The sequence below is a fragment of the Crassostrea angulata genome, chromosome 1 (assembly GCF_025612915.1).
Source record: "Crassostrea angulata isolate pt1a10 chromosome 1, ASM2561291v2, whole genome shotgun sequence".
NCBI classification, from domain to species: Eukaryota; Metazoa; Mollusca; class Bivalvia; order Ostreida; family Ostreidae; genus Magallana; species Magallana angulata.
Window position 1 is genome coordinate 17,184,015 of NC_069111.1, and position 15,651 is coordinate 17,199,665.

The window sequence follows — 15,651 nt, forward strand, 5'->3', positions numbered from 1 at the left end:
TTTTGTGGCAGGATTACAAGTTCTACTGCTTTGACGCCCGCCATCTTCGGATGGTTGTCGACGATCAGCGCAGTCTTACTTTTCTTCTTCAGCTTCCTCTTCTCTGGTTAACAAAATAATTTCAACAGCATATAGGGTTTAAAAAAGATTTTGAAAAACAAATTAAATATTAACTTATTTTCAAACATTTTATGTAAACTAGATAGTTAACGTTAAATACATGTATCAGATATATTTAACAAAGGGCCTTAACGGTCACCCGAGAAGCATATAACCCATACACAAACTTGTACAGGAATCTCATATATTCATTTCAATTGGGTTTCATTCTGGAGTAAAAAAATAATCTCCCTGCCTGAAATCTTTCAAAAAAAAACTATGAAACCTATTATTTTTGCCAAAAACCTGAATATCTGGTCTACAAATTCATGAATTCAGTTTTCCTTTCCTATGTGTGGGAGTAAAGAAGATAATTTTTAACCGGGTTTTCCAACGGAAAAAAAATAGGTAAAGTTAGCTACTAGTAACTGGCTACGAGAAGTAAGAAAACCTAGCTACTAGTAACTGGCTACGAGATAAAATCAAAGTTGGCTACTCGTAACTGGCTACTAGTAACTGGCTTCGAGAAGTAAGAGAAGCTAGCTACTAGTAACTGGCTACGAGATGAAAGAAACTTGGCTTCTAGTTACTTCTTACTGTCCATGTGAGAACACATACCTAGGATTTTTATTTGTGTTCTTAAGATGTACATTGCACTATATCACTGTCAATTGTCAATATATCTCAAGTAGCTGTATATATAAATTGAAGATATATGCCAGACTTGCTAATATCAACATTATGTCGAGTCATCCAAATAATATTACGACACAATTACTCGGATATCCCTCTGTATGTAGTCAGCTACTTCTGAATTTCGTTACAAATATCTTTATTTTTTGTCTGTTTTTTAGCGGTTTTGTCAATATATCTCAAGTAGCTGTATATTTAAATTGAAGATATATGCCAGACATGCTAATATCAACATTCTATCAAGTCATTCACATAATATTACGACACAATTACTCAGACATCTCTATTTATGTAGTCAGCTACTTGTGCATTTTGTTACAAATATCCGTATATTTTGGCGGTTTTGTCAATATATCTTAAGTAGCTGTATATTTAAATTGAAAAAAATTGCCAGATATGCTATAATCAACATTCCTTCAAGCCATCTACATAATATTACGACATAATTACTCAGATATCTCTCTTTATGTAGTCAGCTATTTGTGCATTTTGTTACAAATATCTTTATTTTGTGGCGGGGTTGTCAATATATCTCAAGTAGCTGTATATTTAAATTAAAGAAATATGCCAGACATGCTATTATCAACATTTATTCAAGTCATCCACTTAATATTACGACACAATTACTCAGATATCTCTCTTTATGTAGACAGCTACTTGTGCATTTTGTTACAAATATCTTTATTTTTTGGCGGGGTTGTCAATATATTGCAAGTAGCTGTATATTTAAACTGAAGATATATGCCAGACATGCTAATATCAACATTCCTTCAAGTCATCTACATAATATAACGACACAATTACTCAGATATCTCTCTTTATGTAGTCAGCTACTTGTGCATTTTGTTACAAATATCATTATTTTTTTACGGTTTTGTCAATATATTGCAAGTAGCTGTATATTTAGATTGAAGATATGTGCCAGATATGCTATTATCAACATTCCTTCAAGTCATCCACATAATATTACGACATAATTACTCAGATATCGCTCTTTATGTGGTCAGCTACTTGCGCATTTTGTGACAAATATCCTCATATTTTGGCGGTTTTGTCAATATATCTCAAGTAGCTGTATATTTAAACTGAAGATATATGCCAGACATGCTATTATCAACATTCCTTCAAGTCATCTACATAATATTACGACACAATTAGTCAGATATTTCCCTTTATGTAGACAGCTACTTGTGCATTTTGTTACAAATATCTTTATTTTTTGGCGGTTTTGTCAATATATCTCAAGTAGCTGTATATAGAATGCTGATATATACAAGTCATGTTCATTTTAATATTATATTAGGACATTCACATGATATTACGACATAATTACTTATATATCTTTCTCAATCTCATCAGCTACAAGTGCATTTTGTTATAAAAACTTCCATTTTCAACAGTTTAGTTGATAAACCTCAAGTAGCTGTGTAAAAAAAAATGAAGATATCTACTAGTGTGGTTGATTTAAACATTCTATAAGGTCACCAACATGATATTATGACACAATTACTTAGATATCCCTTTAAATCTCATCAGCTTCTAAAACATTTTGTTAAAAATATTTCTTTTTTTTATGTCAACATTTTTTAAGTAGCTTTATGTATAGACTGCTCATATTAACCAGTCTTGCTTATTTCAACATTCTATTAGGTCATCCACGTGATATTACGGCACAACTACTCAGATATCACTCATAATCTCGTCAGCTACTACTGCATTTCTTTACAAATATCTTCATTTTTAACACTTTCCATGTTACTCAAGTTTCTGTACATAAAGATTAAAGATATCAGATATCTAGTTTTTAATTTGAATATTGAAGAACAAACAAAAAAAATTAAAATCATAAAGATTGTAAAAATCTTATCTGTAAGGGGATGGGGGAAGGGGGGGGGGGGAAATTTACTTATAATTTAAATTTCACTGGTTATTTTCTTTCATTCACTTCATCTTTTTACGTGCACACGAAAAACGTATCGGGAGAAATAAAGATATTTGTAACAAAATGCACAAGTAGCTGACTACATAAAAAGAGATATCTGAGTACCTGTGTCGTAATATTATGTGGATGACTTGAAGGAATGTAAATTTAGCAATTATGGCATATATCTTCAATTTAAATATACAACTACTTGAGATATATTGACAAAACCGCCAAAAAATGAGGATATACGGACTACATCAAGAGAGATATCTGAGATATTATGTCGTAATATTATGTGGATGACTTGAAGAAATGTTGATAATAGCACGTCTGGCATATATCGTCCATTTAAATATACAGCTACTTGAGATATTTTGACAAAACCGCCAAAAAATAAAGATATTTGTAACAAAATGCACAAGTAGCTGACTACATAAAGAGAGATATCTGAGTAACTGTGTCGTGATATTATGTGGATGACTTGAAGGAATGATGATATTAGCATTCCGGCATATATCTTCAATCTATATGTACAGCTACTTGAGATATATAGACAAAACAGACAAAAAATCAAGATATTTATAACGAAATGCACAAGTAGCTGACTACATAAAGAGAGATATCTGAGTAATTGTGCCGTAATATTATGAGAATGACTTGACAGAATGTTGATATTAGAATGTCTGGCATATATCTTCAATCTATATATTCAGCTACTAAAGGTATATTCATAAAACCGCCAAAAAATAATGATATTTATAACAAAATGCACAAGTAGCTTACTATATAAAGAGAGATATCTGAGTAATTGTATCGTAATATTATGTGGATGACTTGACAGAATGTTGGTATTAGCATGTCTGGCATATACCTTCAATATATATGTACAGCTACTTGAGATATATAGACAAAACAGCAAAAAGATAAAGATATTTGTAACAAAATGCACAAGTAGCTGACTACATAAAGAGAGATATCTGAGTAATTGTGTTGTAATATTATGTGGATGACTTGACAGAATGTTGATATTAGCATTCCGGCATGTATCTTCAATCTATATATTCAGCTACTAAAGATATATTCATAAAACAGACAAAAAATAAAAATATTTGTAACAAAATGCACAAGTAGCTTACTATATAAAGAGAGATATCTGAGTAATTGTATCGTAATATTATGTGGATGACTTGACAGAATGTTGGTATTAGCATGTCTGGCATATACCTTCAATATATATGTACAGCTACTTGAGATATATAGACAAAACAGCAAAAAGATAAAGATATTTGTAACAAAATGCACAAGTAGCTGACTACATAAAGAGAGATATCTGAGTAATTGTGTTGTAATATTATGTGGATGACTTGACAGAATGTTGATATTAGCATTCCGGCATGTATCTTCAATCTATATATTCAGCTACTTGAGATATATAGACAAAACAGACAAAAAATAAAAATATTTGTAACAAAATGCACAAGTAGCTTACTATATAAAGAGAGATATCTGAGTAATTGTATCGTAATATTTTGTGGATGACTTGACAGAATGCTGGTATTAGCATGTCTGGCATATGTCTTCAATATATATGTACAGCTACTTGAGATATATAGACAAAACAGCAAAAAGATAAAGATATTTGTAACAAAATGCACAAGTAGCTGACTACATAAAGAGAGATATCTGAGTAATTGTGTTGTAATTTTATGTGGATGACTTGACAGAATGTTGATATTAGCATTCCGGCATATATCTTCAATCTATATATTCAGCTACTTGAGATATATAGACAAACAGACAAAAAATAAAGATATTTGTAACGAAATGCACAAGTAGCTGACTATATAAAGAGAGATATCTGAGTAATTGTGTTGTAATATTATGTGGATGACTTGAAGAAATGTTGATATTAGCATGTCTGGCATATATCTTCAGTCTATATATACAGCTACTTGGGATATATTTACAAAACAGACAAAAAATAAAGATATTTGTAACGAAATGCACAAGTAGCTGACTACATAAAGAGAGATATCTGAGTAATTGTATCGTAGTGTAATGTGGATGACTTGACAGAATGTTGATATTAGCATGTCTGACATATATCTTCAATCTATATATACATTGTACAATCTATATTATTGACAATTGGCAGTGATATAGTGCAATGTACATCTTAAGAACACAAACAGAAATCCTTGGTATGTGTTCTTACATGGACAGTAAGAAGTAACTAGAAGCCAAGTTTCTTTCATCTCGTAGCCAGTTACTAGTAGCTAGCTTTACTTACTTCTCTTAGCCAGTTACTAGTAGCCAGTTACTAGTAGCCAACTTTTATTTAATCTCGTAGCCAGTAACTAGTAACTAGCTTTTCTTAGTTCTCGTAGCCAGTTACTAGTAGCCAGTTACTAGTAGCTAACTTTACCTATCTACGGAAAAATCCGGTTATTAAAATGGTGAAATGGCGGGCGGGCGGGCGGCTGCCTATAGGGTACACTCATTGTACGGATAACTCCTCCTACAGTTCTTAAGATAGGAAGTTGTTCTTTTGCAGATCAATTGTACATATATCAGAGGTGTGCATATTGCTAGGATTTTGATTTCCGATAATTTATGAAAAAAAAAACAGCTTTCGTAATTAGTCATTTAATTGGCAAAAATATTGAATATAGGGTACTCCATTTCACTGGATACGGGTTGACATGGATTATGGATACACTTTACATAAATGAAAACCCGGTTTGCTGTCACATTGACAGCTTTTCACTTGTTATACATTAAATGCATTAAAATCTATACATTCATTCTGGCCTAGAGTCAAAATCCATACTCCAGGGGACATGAAATTTACAAGTTTAGTAGAGGAGTTCCTGGTAAACATAAATATGAAGTCAGTTTTTCATACAGATGCGTGAGAATAGAGACGAAGATTTTAAAACATTATATGCATTAGCACTATATCCCCCCCATGTCCTGAACCCCTGACCCAGGGGCCATGAATTTCACTAGTTAGGTAGAGGAGTTAATGGACATCATAACCATGTATTCAGTTTTTTTGCCCACATGTTTGGAAATAAAGAAGGAGATTTTTTAAGATTTAATACATTTTTACTATATGGCCATATTGGCCCCACCCTAGAGCCAGAACCCCTGACCCAGGGGCCATGAATTTCACAATTTTTGTAAAGGGCTTCATGGGCATCATAATCATGCATCCAGTTTTTTCCTCACATGTGTGGGAGTAGAGAAGAAGATTTATGAAAAGGACTATGTGCGGTATGGTCAAATATCTGCACCCGATTTCAACCAATTTTTAAATAGTATCGTATAAAAATCAAATCTTCACTAATCATTGTATAGAGGATGCCTATAACTTAAATCTTGATTTTAGTCATCATTGCTCAGTCATTCGCTGTTCATCTATGACGTCAGCTAAATGACCTAATTCCCGCATATTTGCAAACAAATGAAAATTTTTGCTTTATATTTTGCAATCGGAAATAAAGAGCGCAGGTCTGCTCAAGTACAATTTTATATATGTTTTTCTTCAGATAGTTAAACACATTATACTAAAAAATGGTACTTGAGCAAGCCTGCGCTCGATGTTTCCCAGTCGAAAAACCGACGGAAAACAAACATATTTTGCTACTAAACATCAATTTATCAAAATAATGCAATCTTCATGACGTCATTTCTACATAATGACGTCACTGTGATGATAACCTTATACACCTTTATTTCCAATATGATTTTAACTCTCTTTCACCTTATTTTTAAAGCTCTTTCTAAAACTTTGATTTTGGGGGCAAAAAATGCATAATACCGCTCATAGTCCTTTGGCTTTCTTGCATATTTGGCCCCACTTGTGGTGCGCTGGGGATGGTAGAGCCACGAGTTTCACAATTTAGATTCCTCTGACCATAGAGATGCCTCACACCATAACTAGTAACAGTTAGCCTTGTAGTTTTAAGAAGTTAAAAATGTAAAATTGTTAACGCACGACGACGGACGAAAACGGATAGCAATAGGTCACCTGAGTTTTCTGAGGTGACCTAAAAAGGTATATCATCATGTAGGTCACCGGAGTTTTCTGAGGTGACCTAAAAAGGTATATCATCATGATAATATGCAAATTGTTTTTGCCAAAATGTGACAACGACGGGTAAATGATCATTTCAAAAATAAAATAAAACATCATAAACCTATTTTAAAGGAACATACGGCATCGATATTACAGGAGTGTAATGGGAGAGACTAGTGATGAAGCATTGGAAACCAAAATTGTGCTTTGAAATCAATATAAATGTTTATTAAATCCATGCAGATTGATTTTCATCAATTCTGAGTTGTACATAGTCGTCTTAATCAGAGTTTCATTCCCTGTACTCTGTAGCAATTACTTCATACTTCGAGCCGTCTTCTTAAGCTTCTGTCCTAAATCAATACCAAAATCTACTAAACGTTTGAATGCATTCGTTTTGTAGAGGAATTGTTTTGTGTGTCAAAGACAAAAGTTTTTATGTTACGTTACAATCTTTTGTATTTTTGAAGTTAAACATATGCACACGAAACACAGCTTTATTATAATCCGAGAAAATGCATTGCAATGATTAATATACTTTAGGAAAATAACGATTGCTAGTAAAATTTCATGATTCATTTAAGAGAGAGAGCAAAATAGAAATAAACGAACGCATTTTGTCTTCATGGGTGAAACACCATTATATAGCCGGGTTTATTTCTCCTTATTTTGTCAAAATTTCTGTCTTTTCCATTACTTTGTTTGCTTGAGTGAATTTATAGCTTTCATCGCACATCAGTTGTTGGAGGCTTGCTTGAATACTCGTGTCTCCTTAAGACATCACAGAGGTAAGAAATAATTTCATTTAGAAAATTTTCTGTTGATAAAGAAGTTTGCTGTGGAGCGAATGATGTCTAAATGTGTGCATTGTTTTAACATATATAGCTTATGCTATAAAAGTTTTATTTAGTCAACTTATATATGTGCAATTTTGAAGAAAAAAATTGGTCCCAAAATAAACACGATCTCTTTTAATATTTTTTTTCTGTAACAATTCTCAGAATATACATAAACAAAAATCACAGAAAACTGAACCTTTTCAAAAACATTGTTTTAAAACCATTATCTGAAAAATTGAAAATAACTTGCCTTTTTTTCCCACAGGCCATCATATTGAAAAATGTTTGAAAGGAAAGAATTTATATAATTTTTTTTTTTCTAATCGAGTAATTAAACAAGCGTATTTAATATGTCAGCCAATTAAAAAGTTCTCCAAAGATATATATGATATGTAACAAAATCCTGGTATCATGTGTAAAATAGCTCTTCGATGATTTTTCCTATCATTATATTTGAATCGTCACACCTTTAATAAAAAAAACCCCTGAATCATTGAATGCAGCAAGATGATACAACATGTAATAATTAAAATAATATTTGTATTTAAATATATGTAATATTACGACAGGTTTTCGTGATTACAACATTTATTGTTCCATAAAGCGACTAGAGATATGTATCGCGCAATGAAACACCAAAAGGTATATCAACAGGTTTTCTGTGCTTTACATTAATGGATATACCGGTATATTTTTGTTATCTTGATGTGTGAATATTGCTTGAACTGTGGGTAAACCTGATCATGAGCTTGTTTTTTTTATTAATTTAAAATGGCGACAAGAGAACGCAATAATCTACTGTAACATTTATTTTAACCAATTTCTTTTTTAACATTTAGTATCATTTGCTTTCAAATGCACTAAAATGTTAATCAAAGTACTGACGGGAGTTGATTTTATCGATTATCATTAATTTTAAAATCAGCGATATGTGATTTTGCATGGTAAGTAGTATCAGTAATCGAAATATTTCTGAGAAATTGTATGGATCCAGGCAAGATTGAACTCTAGTTTTGTTCAACCAAACGCTCGACTGTCTCCGTTTATCTCCGACAAGCAAGAGACTCTCTGTTTTGTCGGATATTAACAGAGACATCCGAGCGTCTGGTTGAACGAGACTAGTACATTGAAGTCTAGCGTTTGAATACATACGACTTCAAAAAATATCTAAACTGTTTGTACCATTTAAAATCTAACTATTTTCATGGTATTAATAAATAGGTTTTCTTGAAAAACAATGCTTCACAATACATTGCATCTGAATTTATCGATTATTTTCAGGAACTAAGTATCGTCAGCGGTATTGATTTGTGCTTAGGTCCAAACACTGTTTCACTTTCGGTTTGCGCGAGTAAGTGCATAGGAGAGTTGATTAAAATCAACTCCCAAAAATGCAATGTATAAGCACCATGAGAGTATTGCATCACCAAAACACGTTGTTTTCTACTGGCACCCCCCCTCCCCCGGAATTTACAATTCGGGTATATAAACGCACCGGCATAACTCGAAGCTTATCAGAAATAACTTAAAAAGTGGATATAAAGTATCGCAAATCAAACTATTAATAATTGCTGTTTTGGATGGAATGGAAGTCCCGTCTTCTCATAGTTGGAGCACTTATCTAACCATATCGTAAATAAGATTCAAATTTCAAAAAGCTACATATACTTATTTGTAGGGCATTATAAAACCGCAAAAAGACTAAAACCCTCACCCCCCCCCCCCCCCTCTTCACCGTTACATGTAGGGGACTAATAATTTGATTTATAAATGTAAAATTTAATTACTTTAATCCAAGCCCTGTCACGCCTCTCCGTTTCCCTAATTATAACAAAAACATTTCTTTTCCTCTTTCCTTAGGCAACATTATATATGTTAACCTTTCAAAACAACATTCCATGTTCGATTAGAATATTTCACTAAAAGGTGTTTGTTTTTATTCGCTATAAAATGGTCAGCTTTCAAAGATCGCCAGTTATACATTGCCCCAGGCTTGATGTTTCAAGTTAGTCGACACATAATGAGCCGTTCAAAAATTTACTGATGTTATTCAAGGGACAGGCTTTGGTCTATGTGTATTTGTTTATGAAAATCCCGGTGTAGAGAAAAATGTATAATTATAAATGTATTAATAATTATTCAGTGAATTTAAAATTATTTTGTAGATCACAATGGGACTTCTAGGAGAAAGAAAGAAAAAAACCGCAAAAGGGCTGCATGTAAATATTGTTTTTTTCCACTTACACGGGTTGTGTACTGTGATTCTAATTTAAGTTTGTTTTGTCCCTGTCGTTTATGGATACATGTACATATATAATATATTGCCCGTTTAAGGCTCTCGCGGAAGGATCCCTTTCCCTGGCTAGGGCACACGCAGTCCTTGATGAAACTGAAAAGAGTCTCGAGCACGAGATAGAACGAGAGAGCAGAAAACCTCCAAAATCCGAAATCGGAAAGTATGTTTTATGAGAAAATTTATAAAAAATTATTAACAATAACTTAAATGTTGCTGTATGATTTAAGTAAATCGGAAGTTTATGATTTGTTTTATTTTGATTGACCTACAGCAAATAATTCTTCATTCAAACTTCGCTGAGAGTATTTTTTTTTTTAGATAAAGGGTTTAATTGTTTCCAGTTAATCTTGAACTGTTCAAGGTTTTTGAAAATATATACATGTAATGTTGTTTTAGACTTCGATACAAAGGAGAAAAATTCATGCACACAAAATGGGTTCTCCTGGCGATTGTTCTGCTTAATATTGTGGACTGCGTCCTTGTGATGGGGGAGCTTATCCTGGATATCTATTACCTCAAAGGTTCATTTAAACACTTTTATATTAAATGTATTTTCAGCAACTTAATAATAATTTTTCTTGTTTCATAGAAATTTGCATTGGATTGATTTTTTTTTGGTGGGCTTGGATTTCAAATACCGATGGTAAATATAATGAGTTTCAAATGTACATAATTTCGTTTAACGTATGAATTTACTATTGTGACTGCTACTCAATGGTAAAAGGGTTTTCGTTGGCTTTGTATCATTATTTTATGCCTGTTACCAGGGGTTGTCGATCATGACGAAGCAGAAGCCCTCAGTTTCGTCACCCAGATGAAAAACCAATACCCAGAAGCCCTGTCCGATTTCTACTACGATTATGCAGAACTAGACAATCTCCATAAAATGATTTTGTCTGCGCATGTTGATTTCAGTACCGCCTATCATTCTCAAATTGGAACCCAATCCAGCACAGCAGCGTCAACCACCCCCTTATCAGTCCTTACAACATTGCTTACAACAGATTTATCCTCAATGCAAACATCAGAATCTTCGAATACGACGAGCTCTGGCCGAATCAAAAGGTCGGCAACTTCTCCTTCAAATGATGTCACTAACACCGGAAGTATAGGTGATGGCCTGCAGCATTCTGCAGAGCATGATCATCCGATTGAAGTGGATTTGGCGCATTATTTTCATTACTGTAGCATCACCATTTTAGCGATACTTGTAGTTGAGGTAAACTTAGGTATTTTGTGAGATATATAGTCTTTTAATTTACGATAAATTGGACTAATGGAGATCATTGTCATTTATATCATTGTATTTTCTATCATTTTTTCTATCGATTGCGAGTAAAATGCAAATTATTCTCTTTTACTAAATTGATATTGATTTTCTTTGGAATGAATGAATGTTTATTTCTCTCAAACCATATCAATGGTACATGCGGTACAAATTAAAAAACAAAAAATATTTACAAATGTACAAATGCAGAGTCAAGTAAGGAAGAGTACAGAAATTAAATAAATCGAGCTAATATTTTTTTTTTTATCAAATATGTACAATTTTTTAATGAATCAATTTTTCAATCTGAGAGATTTTTGAAATTCATCTGTGTTTTTGCAGAATATGTTGAAGCTTTTTAGCAGTGGTAAAGAGTACTTTGAGAACAAACTTGAGGTAAGCCAGCATGCCGAGAATAGAACAATGTTCTCTCGAATCACACACAGTGCTATCGCCCAATTATTTGAATTTCATTGCTCTTATCTACGTGATAAACTCCATTAACTCCTTTAACTCCGCAGTTTGCTTTGCTCCAATAGATTTTATGACACACTATCTACCGGCTTTAAATAGATGAAATTGCTCGTTTTAAATAACATACCCATAATTTCTTCTTTTTTTTAACAGAAAGAAAAGTTAGAATTTTTCAAGGTTCTTCTAGTTTTACAAGGTTTTAAAGTCAGCTTATGTATATGGAGATTTTAAACAACGACATTAAAATGCTGTGATAAAATTTTACCAGGTATTTGATGGTTTCGTGGTAGTGGCCTCTTTTATTGTTGACCTGGTCTTCATCAAAGGCCTGAGTGCCTACAAAGTTCAGAAGTTTGTAGTCATTTTAGCGTTCTTAGTGCCATGGCGTGTGGTCCGAGTGGTGAACAGTAAGTGATTTATTCTGCTCAGATCATTAACTGTGAGCAACACATGTAATTAGATGATAATCGCAAGATTTAATCAAAATGCTTGTCAGAATATATAAATTAATTAAATGATTTACTCCTTATGTATTAAATTTTAAATTCATAGAGATATATGTTAAACACAAATTTCTTTCAGTTGGATATTGATTAATTTTAAGTAATTATTCAGAATCGATTTAACAAATACAGGCTCCCTCTCTTACCTATGAAAATGGAAAGGGAAAACGATTTTGATAGTAATAATATTGAAGGACAATTTACTCCATGTGGCATGCCAGTATACAAAGTTAAATTTAAACCTGAAAAAGCTCGCATACGACAGGTATGTTAAAGAATTCCGGAGAAAAATTTCACCCGATTTGTTTTCTCTTCTCTTCATTTTAGGTCTTGTGGTTGCTGTTATCGACCATGAACACTTTAGGATGAAACTGATGTACAAACAAAAGAAACAGATCTCTGCCGATCTCAAAACAGCCAAAAACAACTTCAAAGACCTACAGGTAAACATAAAAAAAGCCCATTTATCACAAAAAAAATCATATTATACTATGAAAGGGTTTTTATCCCCCAAAAGTTTTTATTTTGTAAAGAAAGTGAGCGCACAAGATTGTAAGTTTGCAGGAATCCTCGACACGAATCAATTGGGATTTAAATGTCTATAACCTCGAAAGGCTATGTACAGGTTTCAGCAAAAATATATTATGTTGAGAGTCGAAGTACATGGCTATTCCGGTTATTAAAAAACTCACAAAGCTTTCAAAAATTGGCAATGAGAGGTAAACCGATAACTAGTTGGAAATGTTAATGCAGACATTTTTTAATGAAGTTATATTGTGTATATCCTAAAAAACTAGTAATAAGAAAAGAATTTTTTATAGTGTTCATACAGCAGAACTAGAAATCAATAACAACAAATTAATATATACCGGTATATTATAATTCAACATCATGTTATAATAACAAACATTTAAAACAAAGAAGTTTAATTATAAAAAAAACACCACCAGTTGGATTTGAACCCAAAACACTGAATGTATGTATTCACTAATCCAGGACGAAACCACTGAGCCATGCGAGACTTGTCAATATATGCTCTATAAAGTACCGTTTGAAACAACACTGTCATATCAATGGACTTTGTTTTTTATCCTTCAAAAATAATTTGAAAAAGTACATAATTAGTCATTTCTGGGTCATCTCTCCATCTTTTTTTAAAAAGCGACATTTTTAATGTTGAAATATGTTATCTTTACACGTTTCAAATTTGTGGAGAGAAGACCCAGAGACAACAAAATCATTTAAAAACAGTTGTAAATAAGTAGGATTTTGCATGAATTGCATCGTGTTGCTATATTTAGACCCATATTCTAATAAAACCTTTTGCATTTCAAATATTTTTCCACTCATTCCACATCCAACAGAAACTAAATAACGGTTATGATTCAAAAAATATTCAAAATTAATTGATGAAATTTTCACTCTCCTTGTGCGCCCAGATTCCTGCCGAATCTACATCTTATGCGCCCACATTCTTTATTATGATGGAAATACTTTTCCAAGAAAAATCATAACTTAAAGGTGATAAAATTTGTAAAAGTGGAATTTCAATAATAAAGTAGCGCTCTGATAATTCATTTTCATTGGAAGACCAATGTCATCCGTACTTGTGTACTAGTATATAAATATGATAGAACTGCTATTTTAGAGGAAGATGACTGCATTCAGAGTAATTCGCTCGGCTATTTAAAGAGCGCTTAAAAAAAGATACTGAAATTTGTCATTTCATTTGTAGATTTGTTTTGAGGCTATGCGAAAAATCGCTGTTTCCAGTGGAGTGTCCGCAAAGGAAATCGAAGCTATTAATGGTAGGATAGTTCATTATGCAAATGTGATTTAAAATATTAGCTTTAATGCAATACATGCGTTTTTATCAGCATTTCCTTTAAAATGAAATACAAGCTTCACAATATTCCATTGTTAGCTCTACATCCTGATGCCAAGTCAAAGAAGAAAGGATTGGCCGGGTTCGCATCCTCCTTTGCCAAGCAGAGCATCCAGAGACAGATATCTAGCACGGACTTCGGAAGCTCTTTGTCATCGATATCTAACAACACTATGGATTCCGTCAAGACAAGCTCAGAATATCTGTCATAGCGTGAAGGCATGCCATACAGTGTTTATCTGAATACATGTACATTTGGCTTGTGTTAAAAAAAAAAGAAGGTAGAAATATGTAGACAGAAGTATAATTGCCTGTTTTTACGAAATCATAATATGAATTTTCACCTTTTCTTTTTTTTGTAAAAATATATACTTGTAGATAGAAATGTAACGTTAACTCATACCCGTAACCTTAACGTTGTAGAACGTTCGTTTACATCGTGACATAGGGTTAAAAGTTCAGTATCCTGAATAGAACTGCGTAATTATGGAAATGTTAAAATTCAAATAAAATGTAAAATTGTTCTGCATAAATACCCAGCTATCATATTTCAAACACGTTTAGGTTATACAACAGTTCTACAAGGTCAAACTAACTCCTTAAAATGCTTACGATGTGATTGTTTTGTTATCGAGAAACATGTACATCTGTACCCGAACACATGTATAACCTTACATGTAAAATTGTTATAAGTGCAAGTTAATACCTGGAGATTATTATCTTCAGGTATCTGTTGTTTAGATAATTCTTGTTCATAAGTTTTAGAAATAAATGCATTTCCTTAAATTTTTGTACATGATTTCAGAAATAATTTTTCCTCTCCAGTTACATTTACTTTTTTTCAATGTGCGATTAATAAATTTTTCCTCGACATAATCAAAGGTTTTATAATTTTTGTCAGTATGTGAATCGATTGTAAGCAGATTTTAACAAAATTTATCAAAAAGAAAGCATGCAATAAGTCCAGGTATTTGTTATTTTATAGATCTGATAAACCATGTGATAAATTTGAAAGAATAAGCTTTTATAATTTTATTCAGTTTTGTTTTTGTGTTTTGCTTTTAACTATATATTTTAAAAAAAATGAAAAAATGCAATTCTTAACTGTATAATAAAACCTCGTCTGTGACAAAAATGTTTTCTGTTTATGAGTTTCTCAAGGTTATGATGGTAGTTAAAGATAGAGGTTACGGGTTTCTTGACACGAGATGCACTCGTGTAAATACCTAAAGGATAGGAAACGAACGATATTCCAAAATTTATTCATTTTGCATACAAATATTAGCCTGTATTGTAATTTAATTATTCTTTTGTATGAGATAATGAATAAAAATATCTTATCATAAAGTTATATTTAATATCTATCTTTTTATAAATTAAAACGAAATTCAACAAATCGTTCGGTGCAAAAATTCTAGCCAAGGCATACTATTGACAAAAGGGTTAAATCACAGCAAAAGAAAGAGTCGAATATACTTTTTGCTCGTCCAGTAAATAGGCGGACAATGTGATTTACACCATTCTGATAATATTTTAAAGGATTATATGATTATTATAAAGGTTTCTAGTTTATATGTTTAATGATAAGTG

The 15,651-nt window shown here is 32.2% G+C and overlaps 1 protein-coding gene across 1 annotated transcript; it reads left to right on the top strand.

Annotated features, from left to right (window-relative positions):
• Positions 1–7,504: 7,504 nt before the first annotated feature.
• LOC128189636 (uncharacterized) lies at positions 7,505–15,456 on the top strand. Its single transcript, XM_052861316.1, has 10 exons — positions 7,505–7,585; positions 9,802–9,855; positions 9,971–10,092; positions 10,329–10,453; positions 10,700–11,151; positions 11,542–11,595; positions 11,942–12,080; positions 12,504–12,619; positions 13,912–13,984; positions 14,101–15,456. The coding sequence occupies exons 2-10, from the start codon at positions 9,808–9,810 to the stop codon at positions 14,271–14,273; spliced, it is 1,302 nt and encodes a 433-aa protein (XP_052717276.1). The 5' UTR covers positions 7,505–7,585; positions 9,802–9,807; the 3' UTR covers positions 14,274–15,456.
• The last annotated feature ends 195 nt before the right edge of the window (positions 15,457–15,651 follow it).

What these genes read in the sequence shown, in the direction of transcription:
- LOC128189636 (XM_052861316.1), top strand. Translation starts at nt 9,808, where the DNA reads ATGGGACTTCTAGGAGAAAGAAAGAAAAAAACCGCAAAAGGGCTGCAT. An exon ending in CCAAAATCCGAAATCGGAAA is followed by an intron (nt 10,093 to 10,328) that starts GTATGTTTTATG and finishes ATGTTGTTTTAG; the next exon opens with ACTTCGATACAAAGGAGAAA. An exon ending in TGTGGTCCGAGTGGTGAACA is followed by an intron (nt 12,081 to 12,503) that starts GTAAGTGATTTA and finishes TCTTCATTTTAG; the next exon opens with GTCTTGTGGTTGCTGTTATC.